This window comes from Coregonus lavaretus, assembly GCF_964263955.1.
Source record: "Coregonus lavaretus genome assembly, chromosome: 17".
In the NCBI taxonomy this organism is placed as follows: Eukaryota; Metazoa; Chordata; class Actinopteri; order Salmoniformes; family Salmonidae; genus Coregonus; species Coregonus lavaretus.
In genome coordinates this window covers 5094827-5108836 of record NC_140004.1, presented here as the reverse complement: position 1 = coordinate 5108836, position 14010 = coordinate 5094827, and the positions used below count along the sequence as shown (strand labels likewise).

General features: G+C 46.3%; 1 protein-coding gene across 1 annotated transcript in view; it reads left to right on the top strand.

Annotated features, from left to right (window-relative positions):
- Positions 1–14010, top strand: part of LOC311144254 (adhesion G-protein coupled receptor V1-like) — a gene marked incomplete at its 5' end in the record, with an annotated part of 183987 nt that overhangs the window by 69420 nt on the left and 100557 nt on the right. Inside the window, 14 exons of the mRNA XM_084180264.1 lie at positions 81–204; positions 1507–1645; positions 1927–2112; positions 2423–2658; positions 3074–3222; positions 5789–5987; positions 6860–7079; positions 9579–9818; positions 10048–10197; positions 10317–10805; positions 11143–11286; positions 12068–12239; positions 12554–12695; positions 12864–13696. Of these exons, the coding sequence (XP_084036390.1) occupies positions 81–204; positions 1507–1645; positions 1927–2112; positions 2423–2658; positions 3074–3222; positions 5789–5987; positions 6860–7079; positions 9579–9818; positions 10048–10197; positions 10317–10805; positions 11143–11286; positions 12068–12239; positions 12554–12695; positions 12864–13696 (3423 nt within the window). The remainder of the gene's footprint in view (positions 1–80; positions 205–1506; positions 1646–1926; positions 2113–2422; positions 2659–3073; positions 3223–5788; positions 5988–6859; positions 7080–9578; positions 9819–10047; positions 10198–10316; positions 10806–11142; positions 11287–12067; positions 12240–12553; positions 12696–12863; positions 13697–14010) is intronic.

Here is a 14010-nt window from a genome sequence, read left to right as displayed (position 1 = left end):
TCTACCTGGGGTGTGTATAAGGAGCACCAGTGAAGGGCATTAGACTGAACTGTGTCCCCTGGGTTGGTGTGTGTCTTTAGGGTTGGCCACCATCACCATCCAGGGAGACCGTGCAGCCCTGGGAATGGTGGGCATCGCTGAGGCCTCCAGGAACGTCCTGATAGGAGAACCTCAGGGAAACTATAATGGGACTGCTTTGATCAGGTACATTTAGCTAAATTTCCTTTCGTAAGATAGCTGGGGGCAAAGTCATTCATATTCATGAGTTACGTCAGGTGATTAGTTAATCCTTCTGGGTGGGTGTGATGTCACAGGGATGCGCTTGAGGAGGAATAATGGTCTGGGGCTCTTTTTCATGGTTCGGGCTAGGCCCCTTATTTCCAGTGAAGGGAAATCTTAACGCTACAGCATACAATGACATTCTAGACGATTATGTGCTTCCAACTTTGTGGCAACAGTTTAGGAAAGGCCCTTTCCTGTTTCAGCATGACAATGCCCCCGTGCACAAAGCGAGGTCCATACAGAAATAGTTTGTCGAGATCGGTGTGGAAGAACTTGACTGGCCTGCACAGAGCCCTCAACCCCAACGAACACCTTTGGGATGAATTGGAACGCAGACTGCGAGCCAGGCCTAATCGCCCAACATCAGTGCCAGACCTCACTAATGCTCTTGTGGCTGAATGGAAGCAAGTCCCCGCAGCAATGTTCCAACAAAAATAAATCATAAATAATGTATGCACTCACTAACTGTAAGTCGCTCTGGATAAGAGCGTCTGCTAAATGACTAAAATGTAAATGTAAATGTAGTGGAAAGCCTTCCCAGAAGAGTGGAGGCTGTTATAGCATCAAAGGGGGGACCAACTCCATATTAATGCCAAGGGGGACCAACAATGAGATGTTCGACGAGCAGGTGTCCACATACTTTTGGTAATGTAGTGTAGCTACATTTCAGTCAATAGCTATCCTTCTAAATGCTGTGGTCACAGCGTTGCTAGCTGAGCTGTTTATAAGAAATTGGCTGATGTGACTCAAACCCTGTAGCTAGCTAACAAGCCCTCTGCGACAAAGTTAGGTTGCGGGAATATTAGATATGTATTTTGATTTTAAGATAACTGTCATTGAAGTTGGTGGTTACTACTGATTTTAGGGTTATCACTAATTACCACAGCTACAAGGTCAAGTTTTAGATCCTAGGTTTGTGTTTTGGTAAGGGCTCGGAGTGATGTCACGCCCCCTATAAGGCTCAACCAATCACCCAATGGATAATAATGACTTTGCCTCAGGCTATCCTACGAAAGGGAATTTCGCTTGCAGTTACACACACATATCACTGCTAAGGGGGAAGCCTCTTTGTAAAGCACATTTTGTTCATGGGACATAATATTGCTGTTGTGCTATTGAGAAAAGCATACTCTTATTTTGGTTGATAAGAGGTCAATGAAATGTATGTTGTAATGATGAAGTTCTGTGTGTGCACGTGCACGTGCGTTCGTGCGTGTGTTGTAGCCTTGTTCGAGGCCCAGGCATCTTCGGAGAGATCCAGGTGTACTGGAACATCACTCCTGCTGTGGCCTCTGAGTTTGAGGAGCTGTCTGGTGTGGTGACCATGCGAGACAGACAGTCTGCAGCCACCATCCGCCTTAAGGTATGACAACCACATTTAACGCAGATGCTGTCCGTCTCTGACTATGGAATATATTCATCACTGTGATCTTATCTTATCTTAACATACAGTATCTTATGTTATTGTACCTCATCCTATTAGGAAGTGAAAATGAATGCAAAATGAATATTTCCCAATACATCTGTGAAACGGAATACTAGTGTGAAGTGATGTAGCCTATCGGCCATTCATTTGAAATAGTATCTTAGTGTGGATGTTGGGACAGAGGCTGAAGGTAGTGGTGTTTGTTGTTGCTGTTTCAGGCGCTGGATGATGACACGGCGGAGGAGCGGCGTGTGTACCAGCTGACCCTGACTTCAGTCACGCCAGGGGCGGAGATCAGCCCCTCGGCCCAGTGGGCCACAGTCACCATGGCAGCCAGTGACCTCCCCTACGGCCTGTTCTCCTTCCCCCAGGGCCTCGTCAGGGCCTCTGAGGAGGAGGGCAAGGTGAGAGAGCCAGGACAGTCCGGGGCCATGATCAAAAACATCCACCGTGTTGAAATGCGCTAGAGGACGTCTACATGACTATTGCTGCCCTATCAGAGCCTGAGTACAGGCTGACCTGTCCTATCCGAGGGAGGGCGGGTAAGGGAGGGCGAGATTAGGGAGGGAGGGAGGGATCAATAGAGTGGTTGAAAGTCAGAAGTGGCATGAAAGTCATTCGGCTTACTATGATGCAGCCTTGACAAATTGCCATTCAGTTGATGATATGGCCGCCTGCTTTTCCCCCCCACCCTTCTCTCCCTTCTCTTCTCAGGTCAATGTGACAGTGGTGCGTTCCATGGGCACGTTTGGGAGTGTGTGGGTGACCTACCAGACAGCAGGCAGTGTAGCGGTCAGTGGAGTGGACTTCACCGAGGCCTCCGGGAGCCTGCTTTTCAGCCCAGGCCAGACCACACGTGATGTCACATTGAGTATCGATGACGACGACCTCCCAGAGGGGCCTGAGGAGTTCTACCTCAACATCACCACAGTGGAGCTCCTCAATGACAGGTAAGTGGACCCTAGACACTAATCTAGAGTCAGTTCTGAGTTTTCTCCCCCCAGTTAAGATTAGAAGTGTTGGGGAGGGAAAGCTGATCCTAGATCTGTTCCTGTTGGTGTGGGGTTTTGGGGTATGAGTGGGAGGAGAATCCCAACCTTGGTCAATAATTTAATGACCTCTGTCACCCTCCTGTGATCAGTACTGTGAACTTCACTGTAAGCGTGGAAGGTGTTGGTCTCTGGGGTGCGAGTGGTGTAATGGAGGGTAAACGCACGTAAACACTGTTTACCTACCTTTTGCAGAAAAATGCATTGAAAGTATAGAGAGTGTTACTTTATTCACTGCGAACTGCAATCAGCATCTACCCACTTATTTTTTGGACTGTGGTGTTGTCTCTGACCTCTGTCGCCCTCCTGTGGTCAGTACTGTGGAATTCAGCGTGAGGGAGCATGGCCTGCAACGAGACCAGCCTCCAGCCATCGGCAACATCTCCTCCATCATGATCGTCATCCAGAAGAGTGACAACGCTGAGGGTATTCTGGAGTTCCTCCCTGACTATGTCAACATCACAGGTCAGCCTCTAAGCCTCTAACACGTTGACACTATTCAGCATAGCTATTAGAACATAAGGCATCACTTTAGGAAATGTCATCTCATCCTTTTAATATGATGTGAATATGCATAATAGAGGGATTCTGAGGGTGGATGAATGCAATAGGAAAGGAGTACTACAGTAAATGCAGCGTTACATTTTACAGATGTGACTGAATTCAGGAAGGTGAACCTATGTCAAATGTTCAAGATTGGCTTTTTTCACATTTTATATAAATACAGACTCAGAGCTTCAAAATGATATATAATACACTGCAGTTGAGGGAAACATGGGAAAGTGATGCTTCTTTGAAATTTGAGACACTTGTTATTCCACTTTGGAGACAAGTAGGAGAACAATGACGTTCACACCCTCTTAAGCCTTAGTCACACCTGTCTCTTTAATAATTCAAATGTCACCGCATGAGTCAACATGGTATTGTCCTTCAGAAAGTAGTTTCCCTATTATTCCCCTCCATTATCTCAGCCAATCATGGATCCTGCCTTTCTCCCTATAGCTCGTCATTATTTAGTTTCATTCATATTTACCAGTGGAGGCTCCTCAGAGGAGGAAGGTTAGGACCATCCTCCTCAGTGAATTTCATAACAATACAAATATTGAAACATTTAAAAAGTGATCCTTTTTAGGTCAAACTATACTAAATATATTCCATGTCACCAAATAATTGATTACAACACACTGTTTTGCAATGACGGTCTACAGTAGCCTCAGCAGTACTCTGTAAGGTAGCACCATGGTGTAGCCGGAGGACAGCTAGCTTCTGTCCTCCTCTGGGTACATTGACTTCAATACAAAACCTAGGAGGCTCTTGGTTCTCACCCCCTTCCATAGACTTACACAGTAATTATGACAACTTCCGGAGGACGTCCTCCAACCTATCAGAGCTCTTGCAGCATGAACTGACATGTTGTCCACCTAACCAAAGGATCAGAGAAAGAATCTAGTACTGAAAGCATAAGCTATAGCTAGCTAGCAATGCAATGCATAAAATGTGGTGATGAGTTAACTCAAAGAGAGAGAAAGACAATAGTTGAACAGTTTTTAACAAATTAATTTCTTCCAAAATTAAGGAGAAGCAGGAGAGAGAGAGAGCTAGCTATTTTTGGTATGGATTTTTTGTAACTTTCACTAAATGCAGCTAGCTAGTTTAGCCTACTCAAACACCTGGCTCAAACAGAGAGGGATGCTGTTAGCTAGCTGGATATGGCTATCCAACACAGGAACTCTTCCAAGTCACAGTAAGCTTTTGGTTTTATTAATTCGTTGCCACCGGGGCCCGCCGTGTGTAACTGGTAAACTGCTTTCTGACTGTACTCTGTAATGCATGATTGTGGCGGGTTTACTAACATGTTAGTTCTAGTAACTACAGTATGTTGACTATGAGGTGACAGTGATGTAGGCTGTGCATAGTGCTTAGCAGTCATGATATGAAGGTTTGGCTTGGAAAGGTTTTTTTCGCCTGGTCACAGACAGCTGATGTGTCATCCACTGAAGTCCACAAGCGAAGGGAAAAGATGAGAGGAGGAGAGTGCGTAGATAGTTGCTAGAAATAATTATATATACAAGGAGCAAAGTGATCGTGTTGTTTTTATATGGCTGCTATGAAAGTGAACTGTGTTTGCGTCTGATCAGGGGTGTATTCATTCAGCCGATTCTGTAGAATTTTTTTTCTTAAACTGAAGCAAACGGAACGGGGATAAACATACCTGAACTTGTCCAATATAAACTCTCATTTGCAACTGTTGGACTAATGATTACACCCTAGATCAGCTAGATGCAGGTAAGAGTGTGCAAGGCGGTATTGAATATGTCACTGTCTGTCACCTTGATTACTCAAAATGCTCTCGACCTGTGCAGCTACATTGTAAACTTTCATTCATAGGCTAGGTTGTAGCGACTTCATGATGGGTACAGGTAAAATTAGAGTATCATGTAGTATCCGAAACCTATCGCTGTTACATTGAGCTGGGTGAATGGAATATGAATGACAGTCATCCAATATGCTGTAATAGAAATAAGGCCATGCTCGTTTAGAAAAAAATCATCCTCCCTCATCTTAAACGGCCCGACAGCCACTGATATTTACAGATCCCATACAAGTTTGTAATTAAGGCATATGAAGGTTCACATGTTCAAGAAGGCATTTCTGCTAAAAGAAATACAAAAAAATTCAAATGGACACATATTGGCTCAGTTTAAAATGGCACCCTATGGTCCTGCGGACAGGGGCGTCATTTCAGCTAAACCTAGGGTATGGCAAAGTGTCGTCATCAGTCTCTTTTTCTTTTTCAAGTGTTCTACTCTGCTAGCCAGTACTTTGCCTAAAACAGGTGTGCATTTCTTCCGCCTCTAGCACTAACACACTTGATTCAACTACTCAACTCATCCTTAAGCCTTTGATTATAATCAGGTGTGTTACCAGGATTGAGAAACACTGCCCCATATAGTGCACTACTTTTGACCAGAGCCCTGTAGGTGCCATTTCACTCTACTGTGTCCTCTTCTCTCCTTTCTGTTGTCTCCAGTGGAGGAGGATGTGGGCAGTGTGTCTATTCTGGTGGTGAGGAGGGTGGGTTACTACGGCCTGGTCACGGCAGATTACATATCCAGGGGCCTGACGGCCAGCCCCGGCCTGGACTACAGCCTGGCCAACGGCTCGCTCACCTTCCTCCACGGCCACAACACCAGTCACATCAACGTGACCATCATAGATGACCAGGACAGGTGAGTCGGTCTGTCTGTCTGTCTGATCACCTAGGCCTGCTGCTCTGCTAATCACCTATATACTGTTGATGTTGTCCTCTCCCAGGCACAAATTCTCTGAAGTAAAGTTGAATAGTTTTGACATGATGAAGTGATTTATTTGCTTTGATACCTGGATTGTGTCGTTCTTTGATCATGGTATTGCTGCACATAGAAATTGTTTGATAATTCTACTATGATGCCGGATGGGTATAACTGTTGTGAAAGAGGTGTAAAGCCCGGTTCATATACAACAGCCGAGGCGAGACGGTTTCATGCAGTTTTAGAACAAAGTTTGCTTGATCTGAACGTTCTAGTTTTAGAATGCCTCATGTCGGCTGCTGGAGTTTCCAACATTCAACATGTCAAATCTTAGCAAAAGACTTGCGACGAGACGGATCAGAGAACAGTGTGCTGAAGTTCTGTGTTTAACCAAGCAGACAGCTAGCCAACTATTCTGCTGCAGTTACGTAGCTTGCTGATATTTCTCTGACAAGTCACAACCATAGAGAATGATGGAGGCCTCTAGTGGCCCAAAGGCTGTTTTAGCATGGGCAGCGCCATTGAGGGCTAAAGTTCAATGTGTTTCCATCGCATTTTCAACTCTACCGATAGTTTTGTCACAAAAACTGTTGCGTTAAATAACAAATGTGCCTACTCTGGTCATGGAATCTGCACTCTAACCAACAGCTCACAGCAGGTAGGCTGTGCGGGTAGGTTAGTCTACATGATGAGATTATTATGGATAAGAGTGAGAATATGTTTATTTGTCAAACGGCAGTCAAGAGTTTCTATAAAAAAAAGATGTGAACATAGAGACACCAGTAATGAGCATGTCGGAACTCTTCTTCCAGAGAGTATGCCGAGATGTTTGAGATCCAGCTGTCCAGTGCCACGGGCGGAGCCATACTGGGGACTCATTTGGTCGCCAGTATTACCATCGCCAAGAGCGACTCACCCAACAGCGTGGTCCGTTTCCTGAACGAGAGCGTGATCACCCTGGTGAACCCCAACAGCACCCTGAGGCTCAGCCTGCTCCTGGAGAGGGTGGGCGGGCTAGTGGGCAACACTACGGTAAGCCTACTGGGACCATCCCCTTCCTCTGTGTCTGGTCTCTCTCTCTCTCTCTCTCCCTCCTCTTGCTAGCACAGGAGGCTGGTGAGGGGAGGATGGCTCATAATAATGGCTAGAATGGAATGGTATCAAACACAAGGAAGCCATGTGTTCGATGTGTCAATATCATTACATTCATTACATTCCAGCCAGAATTCCAGCTATTACTATGAGCCTGTCCTCCCCAATTAAGGTGCCACCAGCCGCCTGTACTTGCTAGGCCTATAGACATCTAAGCAACTTTCGGGCCAGTTTCCCGGACACAGACTAAAATGTATGCTCAATGGAGAATCTCCAGTGAAAGTACTTTTTAGTTCAGGACGAGCCTGAATCTGTGTTCGGGAAATTGACCACTAGTGTATAACCACCATGATTTGTCTCTCTGACCCCGTAGTACAAGAGCATGTTCACCATCGTCATTTCTCTGCCAGATAGATGTCCATCACTCATTCTAAGTTGCTAAACTTAATGACACTGTAATGTTATTAGCCTACAGTGCCTTCAGAAAGTATTCACACCCCTTGACTTATTCCACATTTTGCTGTGTTACAGCCTGAATTTAAAATTGATTAATTGAGATTTTTTGTCACTGGCCTACACAAAGTGAAATTATGTTTGTCTTTTTTAAAATCTTTTTTTTTTTTATGAAAAGCTGAAATGTCTTGAGTCAATAAGTATTCAACCCCTGTGTTATGGCAAGCGTAAATAAGTTAAGGAGAAAAAAAGTGCTTAACAAGTCACATAGTAAGTTGCACTCTGTGTGCAATAATAGTGTTTAACATGATTGTTTAATGACTACCTCATCTCTATACCCCACACATACAAATATTAGTGTGAGTGAAAAGAAGAAAGCCTGTACAGAATACAAAAATTGTTTTCTTGGTGACTATGGTCCCAGCTGCCTTGAGATCATTGACAAGATCCTCCCGTGTAGTTCTGGGCTGATTCCTCACCGTTCTCATGATCATTGAAACTCCACGAGGTGAGATCTTGCGTGGAGCCCCAGGCCGAGGGAGATTGACAGTTATTTTGTGTTTCTTCCATTTGCAAATAATCGCACCAACTGTTGTCACCTTCTCACCAAGCTGCTTGGCGATGGTCTTGTAACCCATTCCAGCCTTGTGTAGGTCTACAATCTTGTCCCTGACATCCTTGGAGAGCTCTTTGGTCTTGGCCATGGTGGAGAGTTTGGAATCTGATTGATTGATTGCTTCTGTGGACAGGTGTCTTTTATACAGGTAACAAGCTGAGATTAGGAGCACTCCCTTTAAGAGTGTGCTCCTAATCTCAGCTCGTTACCTGTATAAAAGACACCTGGGAGCCAGAAATCTTTCTGATTGAGAGGGGGTCAAATACTTATTTCCCTCATTAAAATGCAAATCAATTTCTAACATTTTTGACATGCGTTTTTCTGGATTTTTTTGTTGTTATTCTGTCTCTCACTGTTAAAATAAACCTACCATTAAAATTATAGACTGATCATTTCTTTGTCAGTGGGCAAACGTACAAAATCAGCAGGGGATCAAATACTTTTTTCCCTCACTGTACTAAAGTAATCCTGCAATAAATGTGGCAAAGCAATTAACTTTTTGTCCTAAATACAAAGTATTATGTTTAGGGCAAATCCAATACAACACATTACTGAGTACCACTCTCCATATTTTCAAGCACAGTGGTGGCTGCATCATGTTATGGGTATGCCTGTAATCGTTAAGGACTGGGGAGTTTTTCAGGATAAAAAAGAAAACGAATGGAGCTAAGCACAGGCAAAATCCTAGAGGAAAACCTGGTTCAGTCTGCTTTCCATCAGACACTGGGAGATGAATTCACCTTTCAGCAGGACAATAACCTAAAACACAAGGCCAAATCTACACTGGAGTTGCTTACCAAGAAGACAGTGAATGTTCCTGAGTGGCCGAGTTACAGTTTTGACTTAAATCTACTTGAAAATCTATGGCAAGACCTGAAAATGGTAGTCTAGCAATGATCAGCAGCCAATTTGACAGAGCTTGAAGCATTTTGAAAAGAACAATGGGCACTAGTTGCACAATCCAGGTTTGGAAAGCTCTTAGAGACTTACACAGAAAGACTCACAACTGTAATCGCTGCCAAAGGTGCTTCTACAAAGTATGGACTCTAGGGTGTGAAAACTTATGTTAATGAGATATTTCTGTATTTCATGTTCAATAAACATTTCTAAAAACATGTTTTCACTTTGTCATTTTGGGGTATTGTGTGTAGATTTGATTTGATTTGAGATGGTAAGAAAAAATATATATTTCATTCATTTTGAATTCAGGCTGTAATACAAAATGTGGAATAAGTCAATATTATGGACAATGTGTTTTTCACAAGGGAACGATTTGTTGGTAAAATATTTGGTAAGTAATGTTAAATGTCTTTACAAGCATGAATGTGATGCATACCAGCCCATCTGAATAATTGATCTCCTTTCCTCAGATAACATGGAGCATGCTGGGTCCCAACACCAAAGAGGTCTTACCACCCGTAAACACAGACATTGGTGAACCCGTGAACGGATCGTTTCATTTCAGAGATGGGGAGGGGGGATTACGCATCATCGATCTGAGTATTCTCCCCCATGGGGAGGTGGAGGAGGCGGAGACCTTTGTAGTCATGCTTGAGCTCCTCTCAGGAGACGTGGACATTGACCCCCGAGCGGGCTCTGTCACGCTCAAGGTATGTCACCAACGAGTGACATCTCAATTTTAATATGAACCCCAGTTGTATTGAAACCATTATTGTATCATATTGAAATGACTTCACAGTCTCTTATTAATATTTAAGAGTCTCTGAGTCATGGTGATGGCGTGTCTTTGTCTCTGGGTTTGTGTGTCTGAATCTATGTGTGTATGTGTGTGTGTGTGTGTGTGTGTCTATATTCTATGTGTGTGTGTATCTGTCTCAGATTGAGAAGTTTGGTGACCCTAATGGCATAGTTCAGTTCACGGAGGAGGACCTTAGAGAGCGTGTGTACAGTGAGCCCACAGACAGCGAGGGGCCGCTCAACATCTCCCTCCTCATCACGCGCAGAGAGGGCGTCATGGGCAACATCACGGTAAGACCACCTCGGGGATGACATCGTACAGTTACAGCCAGCAGTTTATAATAGACACGCACTGTCATTATTGTACAGCCAATTCCCAGGTATGTCATAGATGTGTGTGTGTCTCTCAGGTGCACTGGCAGATCCTGAGTGACTCTGACACATCGGGGGATTTCTCAGCCCTCAGCGGCTCCATGGTCATCCTGGAGGGTCAGAGGGGGGCAGAGGTGGTCCTCGCCCTGCTGCCCGACGCCGTGCCCGAGCTGGAGGAGCTCTACACGCTCAGGCTGAGCGCCGTAGAGGGCGGCGCCACCCTGGACGCCAACCGCAGTAGCACCCAACTCAGAGTGCGGGCCAACGATGAGCCCCACGGCTTGTTTGGGCTGGAGGCGGAGCAGCAGGCGGTGGTTGTGGCAGGGATGGGGGCTGGGCTGAGGAGACTCCTGACCCTGAACGTGACGCGTCAGGCTGGCGCCTTCGGCAACGCCAGTGTGGGCTACCGGATCAGTACTGGGCCTGGGCTGGATGGACAGGAGCTGCTGGGAGAGGCGGCTGTGGGGAGAGCCCTGGTCAAGGATGGGGAGGACTCAGCCTCTGTTTCTGTAACAATTAATAGTCAGGTAAGGGACCATTGGGGTCAGAGATAGTATACTCAAGACCAGGGTCTCCAATTTATTTATATGATTTATAACCGTCAATGGGGGATCATGCATTGAATTCATACATTTCCTGGCAATGCATGTAGATAACTTTGAATCTATATAGTTTTCCTGTTTTTGCATAATTTGTAATGATGAACATCACAAATGACCTAATACGATCATTTTATCATAACAAAGCTATCTCCAGTATATCAGGGTACCCTTTAGGCTACAGTGCCCTGTCGCTGACCCTGCCTCTGTAGTCATGCTTGCCAGGCTGAATAGCTCTCTCTGTCTCTGTCTCTCTGTCTTCTAGGTGTTTCTCTCAGTAGGTGTGAACTTCACTGTGGAGCTAACAGACGTGAGCCTTCTGGGACCTCTCCTCAGCTCCCCACCCCGCCTCCTACTGGAGGCCAAGGTCGCCATGGTGACCGTCCCAGAGGAAGCAGCCAGCGCTGAGGTATCAGTCAATAACTTTATGGAGTAGGGTGAAGTTGCACCTAGACGCTGATCTTGGGTCAGTTTTGCATTTGACTCACTAATGTTTAAGGATAGGATTTGGGGATCTCAGATCAGGGGAAACTTCACCCCGGAGCTAACTTTATTGTCCCAATGGGGAAGCAAGGTATGTACTGTATGTGTTGGGCCTTAGTTCGACCCATGTTTAAACCTAGCTCCTGTCTCACGTTACATTGACCCAAGATGAGGAGGATGCTCTGTATCTAACTGAATTACTGGTCTGTGGTTGGTAGCCCCTCCCTGTGAACACCCAACCTCTTTCTGTCAGGACTTATGACAGACTCATGTAACATGCACTTCTTCTCAGTCAATTGACCAGCTTGGTGGTGACCACGAAATAGGCTTAGTCTATTGACCTAGCTTGCTACCACTACTACCTCTTCTACTACCAGACAGTATTATCCAAGCATTACAGCGGTACACAGGGCTGCGGACAATCTTAATGCCAACTTTGTTTCAAAGTTTCATCACGTCATTGTAGAGAGGCACCGTTACAATGGAAAAGGTCTCAACCATTCGTCTAGTTTTTTTCAGTCTGATTGCCCCATCTTTAGTCAGCTGTTCTATAACACATCATTGTAAAACTGGCTAGTTTTGCTTTGTTTTCGTCTCAATATGACGTCTATTAGATCTGTACCGGGCTTTAATGTAGCAGTTATGAAATGTCACATCATCCCCTATTCCTTCTCCTCTGTATGGCGTGTGTGTGCGTGTGTGTGTAGGTGGGCTTTGTCTCGTTGGCGCTGCAGGTCTCCAGTGTGGAAACAGGTGTTTGTGAAGCACTGGTGTCCAGGACGGGGCTGTTTGGGGGGGTAAGGGTGGAGTGGAGCGCAGGGTACCCCCCTGGACAGGCTCCAGTTGGGTTCAAGCCTGGAGTTATCACCCCCAGCTCAGGTAAGGACCTCAGAGGGAAACTCACCACTGTGAGCTTGAGAAGTGGTTTGGTGAAATGTTTATCTGTCTATCTGAAATGTAGGAGTCTCCCTATTTGTTCATTTATTCTCTCTCTAAACACAGGAGGGCAATTGAACCGGCTGACAGTTTTCTCTCTGTATACCCACCAGACAAATTCCACCTCCTCCAGTCTCATTTACCTCTCTTTTTTCCAAACACCACCACCAACAAACGCCCTACAAAATGACCAAACCGATAGTATTGATGTGGGGTGTCTGAGGGTGTTGTCTGAGGGTGTATGTCCTCCTCCTCAGGCTCGGTGACCCTGGCCCATGGAGAGAGGAGCAAGGCTATGTCTCTCCAGGCGCTCCCTGATGTGTCTGAGCCAGCATCCTACGCCCTCCACCTCACTGCAGCCGGCTCCAGCTCACCTGCTCCTGGAGTAGCCAGACTCAGGTACAGTAACTAGCCTCACCTGCCAGGCTTATAACGCTCCTATATACTGTAGACACAAGGCTTGGAACGAGACAGCCTTCTGACTGAAGATTGCATTCTGTATGTAATAGTACTGCTATAATAATATAACAGCTATGGTGTGATGCTAATCTCTGTTTCCCTCTCCAGGTCAGGGTTCACGGTGGCAGAGGTCGAGCCTCTGGGGGTGTACCAGTTCGCCCCAGACTCCCGCCAGCTGGTCATCGAGGAGGACGTGCAGACCATCACCCTCTATGTCCAGCGGCTCTACGGTTTCCGTAGCAACCGTACCCGCCTGTCCTATGAGACGGCGTCGGGCAGTGCTCTGGCGGGACAGGACTTCACTGCTGTGCAGGACGGAGAGCTGTTCTTCGACTTGCCTCACCAGACCTCCGCATCGCTCCGTCTGTCTGTACTGGACGACGTGCTCTCGGAGCCCGATGAGATCTTTTATGTCAACCTGACAGACGTCCAGGTACTGAGCCGTGGTGGTGACTCCCGGCCCCGTCTCACCCCCCAACACAGCGTTGCCACTGTCACCATCCTGGCCAGTGATGTCACCGGGGGGGTGCTGAGCATCGGGCCGGGGCTGGTTCAGACAGCAGAGGACAGGGAGGAGGGGAGCCAGCAGGACAGGAAGGTGCTCCTCAAGGTGCACAGGTCTGACAGCCTGGCTGGGCCAGTGAGGGTCAGGGTCCAGGCTTATGGGGGCGGGAGTGTCAGAGGTGCCCCTCTCCCCTTTGCTCTGGAACCCAACAGGACCCTGGCCCTGGAGGGGCAGGACTTCAGGCTGGAGTCCGCCCTGGTGTCACTGCAGGAGGGGCAAAGTGAGGCTGAGGTTAGCCTACTCATCCTGGACGACTCTGAGCCCGAGGGACAGGAAGTGTTCTTCATCTACCTCAGTGACCCGGAGGGAGGGGCACAGATCACAGATGGACCCGACAAGCAGGGATTCAGCTCCTTTGCCAAAATTATCATCCTAGGTAAAACACTGAAACACCCATATCTGCCTCAGGCTCCCCTGTCACATACTCCTTAGTCTATCCACTGGTCAGTCAATTCAAGGTAATGTCATGCTCTACTTTGTCTAATACAATTTAATCTCTATAGGTCATTGTTTCAAATACAATCCCTAAATTTGGTCCCTGGGCACAGACATCTGACATCATTCCAGTGATGTGAAATCTGTTCCACTGTTCAGTAGAATATAATTGATGATAATCAAAGGGACGGTGACAAGAGAATTGGAAGCTTGATGCACTGCATTTGTTGAATGCTGTCCTCAATGTACACTACC